At 44.5% G+C, this 12779-nt stretch overlaps 1 protein-coding gene across 1 annotated transcript in view; it reads right to left on the bottom strand.

The window, feature by feature from the left end:
• The window catches only part of WDR88 (WD repeat domain 88), a 50757-nt gene that overhangs the window by 5373 nt on the left and 32605 nt on the right, over positions 1-12779 (bottom strand). The window contains exons 7-11 of the mRNA XM_006887874.1: positions 10789-10976; positions 7260-7342; positions 5007-5075; positions 4117-4209; positions 1548-1691 (exon numbers count right to left, since the gene is read on the bottom strand). Of these exons, the coding sequence (XP_006887936.1) occupies positions 1548-1691; positions 4117-4209; positions 5007-5075; positions 7260-7342; positions 10789-10976 (577 nt within the window). The remainder of the gene's footprint in view (positions 1-1547; positions 1692-4116; positions 4210-5006; positions 5076-7259; positions 7343-10788; positions 10977-12779) is intronic.

Here is a 12779-nt window from a genome sequence, read left to right as displayed (position 1 = left end):
TAGTTTCCATACTCTGTTGGGTCACCTTTCTTTGGGATAGGAACAAATATCGATCTCTTCCAGTCAGTTGGCCAAGTGGTCGTTCTCCAGATTTCTTAGGGGATGTAAAATGGTGCGACCACTATGGAAAGTAGTTTTACATTTCCTTAAAAAGCTGAAAATGGAAATCACATTTGATCCAGCTATTCCATTACTAGGTATATATCCTAAAGAAATAAGAGCTTTGACAGGAACTGATAACATACCACTCACGTTTATTGTAGTGTTATTCACAATAACAAAGAAATGGAAACACCCTAAGTCCTCAGCAGCAAATGAATAGATAGAGACTACAGTACATTCACACAAAGCAAGTTTGAAAAATGAAGAATTTGCCAAACACTGCATGACATGGATGAGTCTGGCAGACATTATGCTGAATGAAATCATTCAGTCTCAAAAGGACAAATACAATGGTTGGTTACCAGGGAGGGAGGAAGAAAGAGTAAAAAAATAAATTTATAATAAACATATTAAAGTGGACAAAGGGAAAGATAATGAGTGGACTGTATTGTGATTAATGTTATGTAACAAAGTGTTCATAAATGCATGAAAAATAATATGCCTTGTAAACTTACTCAAATCACAATTAAAAAATAATGCAATGGGGGTGAGGAGAGTGTTTGACTCACTGGAAACTTCCCTTCGCCTAAAGAATTGGTGATATGCCATGTAAAGCTTCAAGAGGACTGCACGTGGGTATTCTGGAAACCGAGGAATCTGAGGCAGAAAACGTCATGGGCAGAACCTCCCACCATCTGCCTTTCTCAGCTCTGGGCATACGGTGATCTGTACCTTTATTCACAGAGGTACGCACAGAAGTCTTGCCACAGCACAGCCTCACCCACCTAGCGTACATTCTTATGGTCAGTGGACAAATGTTTCCTCAGGGGCTGCTGGTGCCAGGGCCCAAAGGCAGCCTTAATGGGTCACTCCAGGGGAGCTCTGGTGGCCTGGTGGCAAGGAGCTGCAACTACAATCCCAGAGGCGCACGGTTCGAATCCACCAGATGCTCTGCCGGGGAAGGAGGGACAATCTCCTCCTGTACCAGTCAGATCTGATTTGACGGTACACGCACACAAAAATAATTAAAAAAAAAATGGGTAACTCCAGGCACCCAAAGGAGTATGGAGTCCATAATGTGCTCCAAATAGAACAAATAGAAGACCAGGTGGATACTGGGACATACAGCTTTGAAACTGCAAAGATGCTTTTGGAATTCACAGGCACACTTGTTTTCCAAAGAAATATAGATTTATTCTATATGAAAATTAACAAAGTGCTCACTTCTTCGAGGATACTATAGAACAAGGAAGACAACGATATGGCAAGAGCCCAGCAGAGAGGGACCCCTGTCCCCATCTAATAGGCCGAGGTCACGCGACTGGACAGTGGTCCAGAGAAGGGACCCTTGCAGATCCCCAAAATCCATGTGACAGGTGACCCCTGCTTGTCACTCAGAGGGCCTGGGGCCATTAACTGTCCTCCTTTATGCAGCCTTTGTTTGCCTCAGACTCCTTCTTTTCTGATAACAGTGGCATGGCCTCAGCTGACAAGGGACTTGAATCCACCCTACAGAAGCCACATTTGGTGAACGCTTCAGTAGAGGAGTCACTTTCGTAGATGGAGAAAAGCCTGTTGCATTCTTGACACTGATGGGAAATATTTTTAAAGGGCAGAAAAGAAGTGCTGATCAGAGGAACCCAAGGCATGCAGCTAGCCCTCCCTCACCCCTTTGGGGCCGCGCCAACCACGTGAGGCTAGGCCAAGGGGAGAGTTGCCTCACGTGTCTGATGGCTCCAGTCCAACAACTTCAGGTCACACAGAGAGAATGACATAATGTCCCTTCCCTTCCTTCTCCCCCTCAAAGTCTACGCAGAGACTGCTAGGTATCACCTGAGTGGCCTCATGTCCCCTGCCATGGAGATACTCGGTACAGAAATAGGCCAAGACAGAAGGTAGGTGTCCAGCCCATCTACTGTCATGTACAGAGAGCAATTGTGAGGCTGAGGGGCTGTGGTGACTCCCTGATACCCCTGGGACACCTGGCTTTTACAGAGCCATGAGAAGTAAATGGGTAGGATTTCTAAACTGAACAGGGCACATGCTGAGTTTGTCCCTGATAGATAGCCTGTTTCTGGCCACGGCCAGAGAGAACATGGTCCTACATGGAACAGCTCACTCTTCACATCTGTTTCCCACAAGCAAGTACGCAGCCCCAAAGGATGGGGACTTTGATGCCATGAGCAGAGGTTTCTCGGGTTCCTCCTCCAGCACAGTCCCCCTAAAGAAATCCTGCAAAGCAGTGCCCCCTGCTTTGGCCTCCCAATCCTCCAGATTTTGCCACGCTTGCCCAAAAAGGGCGCTCAGGCCTTGCTCCTGGATCAGTACAGCTACCAGGCCTGAGAGCTGCCTATACAGCATCCTGTGGTCCCAATAGCTTGAGGTCTGCAGGGTGGGGGCAGGCAAACTTCACCTGGGGCTGGCCTTCTGGTATGTCTGCCCACTGAGGTTTCTGATATTGATTCGGAGCAAGTCAAATGCAGTGGGTCAGCTTTGCTACAGCTTCAGGGGGGATCTTTTCTTCCTTTCTTTTTCAAAAAAGAAATCAGATCTTATGTCTTGTTCTAGTTCCCAGGGTTGCACACCAGGACAATGGGCAGTTGGCCCAGATGCCTCCTTGTGGTTAAGTCTAAGGCCCTCCTATGAGATCTCCGTAATGAGTCCCCTTCCAGAGTCTAAGGACCAACATAAAAAAGCCTCGACAGCCACAAAGATGAGGTACCACCTGCTCCTCACCTCCTTGCCCTACAGCACTAGGAAGAAATTCCTGTCTCCTCTCAGCCAGGCCTTCTGAGAGAAGACAAACCCAGGTGATTCCAAGGACTCAAAAGCCCAAGTAGGGCCTCCTCAGCCTCTTAGAGGTGCTGGCCACCAACCGGCCCCACTGCCCAGGGGAGTAATATCAAAATAACGACTGTGGCCAACTCTGGCTGAGCCTGGTGATGCAGATGTGTCCACGGCCACCATGCTCTTCCCCAAGAAAAGGCAGGTACCTGAGCCCTGTTCATGAGAAATGAGATACTGATGTCTTCCGGGGATGTGTGCTGCTGGAGCATAGGAGGGCAGCCCTGCCTGGTCTCCGTGTACCCACTTGGGCTCCGTGTGCCCGCCTGGGCTCCGTGTGCAGCCTGGGCTCCTTGTGCCCGCCTGGGCTCTGTGTGCAGCCTGGGCTCCCTGTGCAGCCTGGGCTCCCTGTGCAGCCTGGGCTCCCTGTGCAGCTTGTGTTCTGTAGGCCTGCCCATGTCTCCCTCCCACTAGTGGTCCCTCAGATTGCTTATGTCCCACTCTGCCTCTTCAATTCTGTCAGTCTGGCTGTGCCTGGGATAAACCAGGCTGGCTCCTGCCTCAGGGTCTCGCACTGGTTGTTCCCTCTGCTGGAAGATCTCACCCCTCATTTTCTTCAAGTCTTTACATGTAAGAGTCCCCTTGAAATGTTGCTACCCCGAAAACTCCCATTAGCCATTCCTGCTTTCTCTTTCTCCAACTTACTTAACATCATTTGATTTACTACTTAGTTCTCTTGTGTCGTTATTTGCCTCCCGTTGGAATTTAAACTCTTCCACGGATTGTGGAAAGAATCAACAAGTATGACTCAGAGAAAGTGCAACCAGGGTGTTCCTTCGTGACAAAGATGATGAAGCTTATACTTTGTAATGCTGACAGGAGGGGCAGGCTTTGGCAAAGGGCCTCATGCCGGAGAAAGGTGGAGGGTCATGAAAGAGTGGACGACCCTCACGAAAGAGGTCAACACAGGGATTGTATCGATGGGCTGGGGTATATCAGGGATGGGGAGGATGGCACAGGACAGGCTGTGGTTCCAATCCACTGTCCACAGGGCCACTGTAAGAGGTAGTTGACTCAGCAGCATCTCACAACAACCTGGCGAATACTTGGGTCTGTTCAGAGTTTTTTATCTCCAGTCGGGGAAGAAGGGAGGATGTGTACTCCAAGGCTGAATTCACCTGAGTGAACTAACAAAAGCCTTCTTTGGGCTTCACTTTATCCAATACCAACCTGTGACACCGTTAAGCTCCGGGCCTTTCTGTAGTCGACTATCATAGGAATTTGGTCCATTTTTTCAATGTTCCATAGTCTCATAGTCTTATCCTAAAACAAATTAAACAGGGAATCAGTCGTCGTTCTCAGGGGCATCCCAAGCAGGCGCATTGCATACAGGTTGAGAATGTGTGAAAGGTCTACCTCCAGAGAGGTAAAGTCAAGGTGGCCAAATGTCCCATTTTGTCTGAGGTCCTCCCAGCTCCAGCACTCGAAGTCCCAGGTACCACAAACCCTTTCCAGGATGCACAGAGTCCCACAGTTAGTGTTGGGTGTGGAAATTTGAGTGAAAAGGACTAAACCTACACAGGAGTACCCAGAATAGGAACTGAGGGGAAAATGATCTTTGCTTTTAAGGTCAGTGGGCATATCTCATTCACCTTTGGCCGCTGCTGTCCTGTCCACCTCACCCTCAACGATGTTGTTAACTGTGATTTGCAATTCACAATAATGGATCATCCATTGTTAGATCATGCAGAGCGAGCCTATCTCAGTTGCACTTGAAGTGTGTTGTAATCACCAGTGTCAGCAGTCTACTTTGCAGGTAGATTAACTGTTGAACTTTGGTTTTGTGTATCATCAAGTCAGAACCAACTCAAAGTGGGTTTTCAGAGGCAGTTAACTGCATGGGAAAAGACTGCCCATCTTTCTCCCTCAGTGCAGCTGGTGGATTCTACCCATGTGCTTAGTGATTGCAGCACAGCTTCTTATCACTAGGCCACCAGAGTTCCCTGTTGTCTCATGATAGTGTTAGTATCATTTTTAACATTGAAATCACATTTTCTTTTTTTTTTTTTTAAATCACATTTTCTAAAAGTTAAAAAACAAAACCTCATTGCCACTTTTACCTTTGAAGCAGACAAAACCCATTTCTTGTTGTTGCTAATGGCAACATCCATCACCCAATCATTATGGCCCTGGAGAAAAAGAAAATGTGAACAGGGACCTAGAATAACAAAGGCCTTTGTAACTATAACAAAAGAAAACCCAACCAAAGTCAGAAAACTATTGGTTCTTACACTTAAGTAAGAGCAACTGTTTCCCCTCGTTCCATCAATGCTATTCGGGGTGGAATACAAAGTATAAACAGGCTTAAGACTCCATGCCTGTCTCATGATAATAAGCGTTGTTTGTTTGTTTGTTTGTTTAAAAAACAGTACTAGAGGTTTAGCATAATGAAGAAAAGGTTCTATCCTGAGCTGGTGCAGAGGGAACACTCTGTTTAAGAGCAAGCATGAGAGTTGGTGGTCTCAGGGCTCTGCAGCCGCATCTTGATCATTCTGTTGGTGGAAAGAGGTGAAAGGTGGGTCAGTGTGGCACAGCGGAAGGAAAGGGGGCAGGAGAGGAGCTTGAGTTACTCTGGTTAAGGAAAGGACGTTGAAGGCAAAAGAATGGAGAGAAGAGAAAAAAGGAAATCAAGACCCCTGATAAGGTACAGATGCTAAACACAGAGGGGTCTAACGCTCCTTTTTGGATGCTTGCTTTGCAAAGAACTTTCTTCTTCTTCTTCTTCTTGTGTACTGTCGAATCAGATCCTATTGGCATAGGAGGAGATTGCCCCTCCTTCTCCAGTGAAGCATCTGGTGGATTCAAACTGCCACCTTCGGGATTGCAGCACAGCATCTTGCCACTAGGCCATCAGAGCTCCCTTGAAAAGGGGAGCTTTGCCTCCCTAAACTCTAGGGAAAGATAGCTTAGACCGTCTGGGGCCCAGAGGCCTACACTGTATAACACCAACATTTGGGCCAGAAGAGATAGAGATCCAGAGTCCTGACTGTAAGAATTCAAAGCCAGAGACGACCAAGAGAAGATGGTAAGACCCAGGAATATGTAGAAACACGGTAAGGGTCGCTGACTTAGCCCTCTGGATCCTGGCCATGTTAGATAGTTCATCTCCTAACCTAGGGCCAGGGAGCTCTATTGGCCGAGTGGTCAGAAGCTGCCCTGCAAACCCAAAGGCATGTTGTTCTAATCCACCAGCTGCTCCTCTGGAGAAAGATGGGTGATCTCCTTCTGTGTGTTTATAGCTTTGGAAAATCCGCTGGAGAGTCAGTATGAGTTGGTTCTCACTTGACAGCACCTAACAACAATTATAAGGTCACTCTGAGTTGGGTCTTCTCTAATTCTACCCCCCAAACCATCCTGGTGATATCCCCCCATTTTGTATTAGACAGCTGTCTGTGCATTCCTCATTAGTGCACTTGTCCTTCTGCTAATTTCTGCTCTTCTTGAATATTTTCCTGAACTTGGGTCTTAGCATTTGGTGTTCCGTTTGTGTGAAATTATCTCCCCTAAGATCCTCACCCCTCCAGTTCTTCCCTGCCACCCAGCTCTTGGCACAAATGCCACCTTCCCTGAGAAGCCCACTGGACTCTGCTTCTAACACAACGCCCTAGGGTTGCTCTATTTCATTGTTTTGGGGGATCTCTAGAGGGGCTTTTTGATGGCTGGTTGGTCGGTAGGTAGGTAGATAAGTTGGTTAGGGGGTTTTGCTCAAACAAACTTAAATTCACTATTTTTCATTCATGTTATGTTTCATACAGTCATTCTCATGCACTTTGTTTTATAAAATTAATCACCATTAGGCCTTGTCCAACATTACCCTGTCTTTTCTCTCAAACCCTTCCCATTTCCTTCCCCCTCTCTTTCCACCCACCAAACTGTGAAACCCTGCGGTTTCACCCCTACACATACTCAGCCCTCCCCACCTTGAGTTTCCATACATTTTATTAATTATTCTTCTATTTTCACAATAATGGTCTTATACAGTATTTGCCCTTATGCGATTGAGTTAGTTCACTCAGAATAATGCTCTCAAGCCTTTCCCATGTAGTATTTTTTAAATTGTTGCTCCTGAGTGCTGCATAGTATTCGATTGTGTGAAGAAGAATGTGAAACACAACTTACTCAAACTTTGTAAGCAAACTAATAACAGAGAAAGAGAAAGATAAATAAATCCACTCATCCTTGCTAATGATTTGCTGGTTTCTTGTGTCTGTCCTCTGCAGAAGTGTTGGCCCCATTAGGGGGCATCTCAGTGCAGAGGTGGAGTACTGGGCATCCCTAGCACCCAGCACTGCCCTTATCAGCCCCACTCCTACCTTCAGGGAGAACTTCCAGCAGCCTTCTCCTACATCCCAAATAGCCACACTCTTGTCGAAACTTCCAGACACGACGAAAGAGGCTGCAATACAAAAAAGAGGACATGTTCTCTCGCCAGCGCTTGCTCCTCTGTCAAAACCAAAGTGGACTGAAGACACTGACGCTCATTGCTGGTGTGACTTAAAAGCCTCCTAACCAGTGAGGTGTCTGCAAACCCAATAAAGTCCAAGAGAGGAGCTCGTGGGTTCCCAGTAACAAGGTTGAGGCTAGCACAGGCTGTGGATAAGGGGAGGTTGTGCATCAGCACTCTGGTATGTCTCAGTATTAGCCCTGCATGTGTATGCCGGCCAGGAAACTGCCATCCGCTCAGATAGCAAAGCAAGTCCACTCCTCACAGGGAAGGGGAGGGGTGGCGCTTGGCTCCTGCGTGCTGGCACAGGCACTTCTTGCACTGGGGCTTCCACCCATGGGAGTAACCTGTCGTAGCCCCTGCTCACTGGCAGCACTCCCAAGTTTTCTATGGCGAACCATCCCTCCTCTACACTTGGTCCCTCCGAATCAGCAGAGATTAGCCCTAATATCAAGATGTGAGGGTCAGCAAATCCAGACCTGGCCAATCAGAGCCCATTATCCCGCATTACACAATTAGAACAGACATGGGCATGGATCTCACATTCTGCCAATGATTGCTTTCCCATCAATTGTGCTGGCACCATCTGAAAGGGGTGTCTTTCATCCTCCAGGACCATGTTGACTTGAACCACAAGGGCCAAAGGAGAGGTGAGTTCAAAGACAGAGTGAAGGAAATGGGCTCCTGACTGTGGGGGCCAGGTATCTTGAACCAACCACGCCTAGAGTCGGACCTGCTCCTGGACTTTTCCTTTACGTTGTTATTGTTAAGTGTCATCCAGTTGATTGCAACTTGTAGCAACTCTATGACCAACAGAATCAAACACTGCCTGGTCCGATGCCATCGTTAGAATGTCGCTACATTTAAGTTCATTGTGTCACTTCATCCCACTGAAAAGCATTTTTTTGCTGACCCTCTCCTTTATTTATTCCTTGAAGAGGGACATCATGCTTGAAAATGTGGAGGGTCCCTGAAGGCAAGGAAGACCCGCAACGAGATGGATTGACACGGGCTGTAGCAATGGACTCGAGTGTGTCAGAGATGATAACGATGGCGCAGCACAGGCCAGGGTCTTTGCTCATTGGGTCGCAGAGTTATACTGCGTTCAGTGACACCAAGTAAAAACTGTACTTTACCAAATATCCTGCTGGCCCTTCCTGGTAACAGGCTCAAGGTACATGAGATGAAGTCACCTGTAAGGAACATTCTTGCTGTACTTTCTCTGAATTTGTTAAATCTTTTGACAGTCCATTTAGTACCCTTTGACAGAACAATTTGAGAGCATTGCTTCTGCTTATTAATTGTCCAGCTTTCACATGCACAGGAGATGACAGACACCCAAGCGTTGAGGACTCTCCTTCATAGGGGCGCTATGAGTCACCTGCGACTCAACGGCACTTAACAACAACAACAACAACAACAATAAGGTACCCTTTAGCTCTCAAAGTGACATGTTTGCTTTTAACACTTTAAAACAGTCTTTTTAAAAATAAATAAAAAGGTCTTTGGCAGCGTATTTCCCCAATGCAATATGTCACTTGATTTCCTGACATTCATAGATATTGATTGTGGACCCACATAAACTAAAATATTGACAGCTTCACTCTTCATTTATCCAGTCCAGTTGGGAGGATTTTCGTTTTCTTTGTACTGAGGTGTAATCCATTCTGAAGGCTTTTCTCCTCTAAAGCCTTCCATCTTCAACAGCCAGTGCTTCAGTTTCTCTTTTGTACATAGAATCTATGAATATTGCAACTCAAAGCTTGAATTGTTTTCTTCAGTTCTTTCAGATCAAGAAATGCTGAATGTGTTCTTCCTTTTTGGTTTTTGAATGCCAGGTCTCTGCATATTTCGTCACAATGCTTTGTCCTCTTAAGCTCCTCTGAAATCTCTGTTTCACTCCCACTCAATGGAGCTACTCTGTGTTCACAAACAAGTTTCAGAGGGTCTTCTGGCATCCATGCTTTCTAATTCCTATCTTTTTTTCTTTTTATTGCTTGTTATTGTTGGTTATGTATGGAATGGCCTAAGTGTAGCGCTCTGCCTACCTTGATATTATGCTGCCTGTTAAAAAATTTGAGTGGAAATTTACAAATCATATTAAGCTTTCATTCCATTATTTCGCTTTCCTTATAATGTCCTTGATGTAATCTACAACTCCTCTGGTCTTTAGTCTTTAGTGTCCAAGGCATCATGGCTCTAAATTCAGAAGGAAGATACTCAAGGTTGTACATTGGCCCTCATGGGCTGTTCAGTTTCAACTTGACCTTGCATATGAGCAACTGATTATCTCTTCTGAAGTCAGGCCTTGACCTTGCTGTGACTGATGATACTGAACTTCTTCACCATCTTTTTCATAGATGTGGATGATTTAACTCGTGTATTCCATCTCGTTAGTCTCTATTGTACAGTCACCATTTATGTTGAACAATGGTATTTGTAATTAATAGGTTGTTTGTCTTGAAAAGTTCTATCATGTGTGACATTTTCCAGCTATTTGATCTTCTCTGTTTCCAACTTTTGCATTCTAATCACTGATCATTATCAATACATCTTAATTGCATGTTGGCTCAGTTTCAGACCATAGAAGTTGGTAAACACCTTAATTACATTTTTGGTGTGTGAAGTTAAATAATCGTTTCATTAACTAGACTTTCTGCAGGGATATAGATATTATCCTATCACTGACAGTATCAATCTTGACATATACTCTTTTATAATTAATATGATACCATTCCTCTTCAATTCATCACTCTCAGTATCCTGTCTGATTGAAAATACTCAATAGTAGTTTATTTCTGCTAATGTCCAGATTATTGAACTTTGCAAGTTAATTTTGTCTTCTAGTTTTCCTGAATTCAGAATTCATACATTCCACACTTCTGTTACACATTCCTGTTATTAATGGACATTTACAGCTATTTCTTCTCATTTTGAGTCTTGCCATATCAGCAAATCAAGGTTCTAAAAACTTTCCTTGACCCATGCACGTCAAGAAGGTCGACTCCACTTTAACAGGCAGATCATATTTGAGTGCCTTCCAACCCAAGGGGCTCATCTTTAATCTCTGTATCAATATTCCACTGTTCTTCTTAAGGGTTTCAGCGGCTAGTGTTTTAGAAGTATTAAATTCTGGAAGGCCCACCGAAACCTGTCTACCATGGATGATCCTGAAAGTGTTTGAAATGCCCTAGTTGAACTTCTGTCACTTGTCACTTGCCAATGGAAGTTCCTCTTGACATTTTTTTGTTCTCGTGGAAAAGAATCTACACTCATTAGTGGTATTGTTGGAATCACCCCTCTGTGCTGTTCTAAGGAAAGTGCATGTGACAGAATCCAAGAAACTCAGCCCCAGCGTCCCCACGGCCTCAGAATTCTTCTACGTGTTAATTCCTCACCATCTCTGGCAAAATGACAGGAGCTCACGGAGCCCTGGTGGCCTTGCATCAGAGTCACGCAGGCTCCATGCTTTCGAAACTCCCCTGTTTGGACGTTCCATATTTTTAAGGTTTTATCCCAAGAGCTTGTACACAGAAAATGGTTACTGAAGGTGAAACAGCAGTTTGAGATTAAATTGGCGTGTGCCCTGAAACATAAAGAGAGGGAGTGTACATGTCAGCCCTTTGCTCGGGAAGCTCTGAAGTCATTCTGGGCAATGCAGGAGGAAGACCAGAACGTTGAGTCTCATGTGACCTAGTGACACTATTCCTTTGATCACTGTCTATTGGCGCACAGATATTAACTGTATCAGATTATATCACACTACCCAGGCTTCCTCAATCTCAACAATTTTGATATGTTTGTACTGGTTAATTCTTTGTGTGGGCACTGCCTATGCACTGGGAGGTGCTTTGCAGTATCCCTGGACTCTACCCACCAGGTACCAGTAGTGTCTTTCTCACTTATGATAACCAAGAATGTCTCCAGACATTATCAAGTAGGCACTGGGGACCAATATTGCCCACGGTTGAAAGCCACTGCATATAACAGCTGAGGACTAGCCAGTCTTTCCAGGTTTGCTGCTGGATTGTTCATGGCCAAAGACATAAACTTAGAGATTCAATAAGCTGAGTGAACCCCAAATGGGATAAACCCAAAGAAATATACCCCAACATACACAATTAAATTTCTGACAACTAAAGACAAAAAGGAAAAAAAAATTCTTGAAAGTATCAAGAGAGAAATCATACTTTACACACAGAGAATAAACAATTCAAATGGCAGAGAATTATCAGCACCTATGGAAGTGACACAAGATTTTTCAAGTGTTAAATGTAAAACTGTCCCCTGATTGCTATATCCAAAAAAATTATCCTTCTGGTATTAAGGGGAAAGCAAGATATTTTCAGATAAAGGAAAACTAAGAGAATATGTTACTTCTGGCTCAATTGAAAAGAATGGATAAAGAAAGTTTTCTGAACAGAATGGAAATTATAAAAGAAGGAAATGTAGAACATCAGGAAGTGAGAACACAATAAGGAAAAAATATTTAAATACAATACTTTCTTTTGCTTTTTCTTATCCTAAATTATGTTTATTATAAACATCCTCTCCAAATTATTGAGGAATAGTGATGTCAGTTTGAGGACTAAGGTGCACCATTCAGTTTATGGTCTCTCCAGTCACTTGCTATGCATCTGAGAGCTGAACTGTGAATAGGGATGACAGAAGAATTGACTTCTTTGAGCTGTGGTGTGGGAGAAGAGCAATGAATGTCTCATGGAATGTCAAAAGAACAAATATGCCTTGGAGACGGTGAAGCCAGAGTGCTCTTTGGAGCCAAGGATAATGAGGTTTCATCTCACATGCTTTACTACTCTACAAGCATGTTGCTAGGAGGGGCTATTCCTTGGAGAGGGACACAGTGCTTGACAGGGTGGAGGGCCAGAGAAGAAGAGGAAGACCCTCAACCAGGTGGATTAACATGGTCACTCTCACAACGGGCTCTAATGTGTCAGGAAGTATGATGATGGCACAGGATAGGACAGGGTTCATGGGGTCACTATGAGTTGTACTTGACTCAACAGCACCTAACAACAACAAATGATATGTAAGAGTTAAGGCAAAAATGTTTATATTTACTCTAATACTTCAAAAATCAGTTGAGATTATGAATTCTCAAAATTCTTTAGCAGGATCAGCTATATAGTTTGAAAAATTCAAATGTGAAGTCCCTAGTTAAAAATCATTAAAAATTACAACACGTTGACAGTAAAACATTAAACTCATCACATGGTCTGCACCACTGCATGGGATATGTTCCCATGACGCCAGCCTGGTGACCTATCACCAAAATTCCTTACAGAAGAATTTCATGAAACAACATATGAGCAAGAGCCTATGGTGATGAAAGAAGAAGTTCAGGCTGCTTTGAAGGAAATGGCAAAAT

This window comes from Elephantulus edwardii, unplaced genomic scaffold, assembly GCF_000299155.1.
Source record: "Elephantulus edwardii isolate Elephantulus edwardi_28Jun2011 unplaced genomic scaffold, EleEdw1.0 scaffold00062, whole genome shotgun sequence".
Taxonomy (NCBI): Eukaryota; Metazoa; Chordata; class Mammalia; order Macroscelidea; family Macroscelididae; genus Elephantulus; species Elephantulus edwardii.
This window is presented reverse-complemented; position numbering and strand designations above follow the sequence as displayed.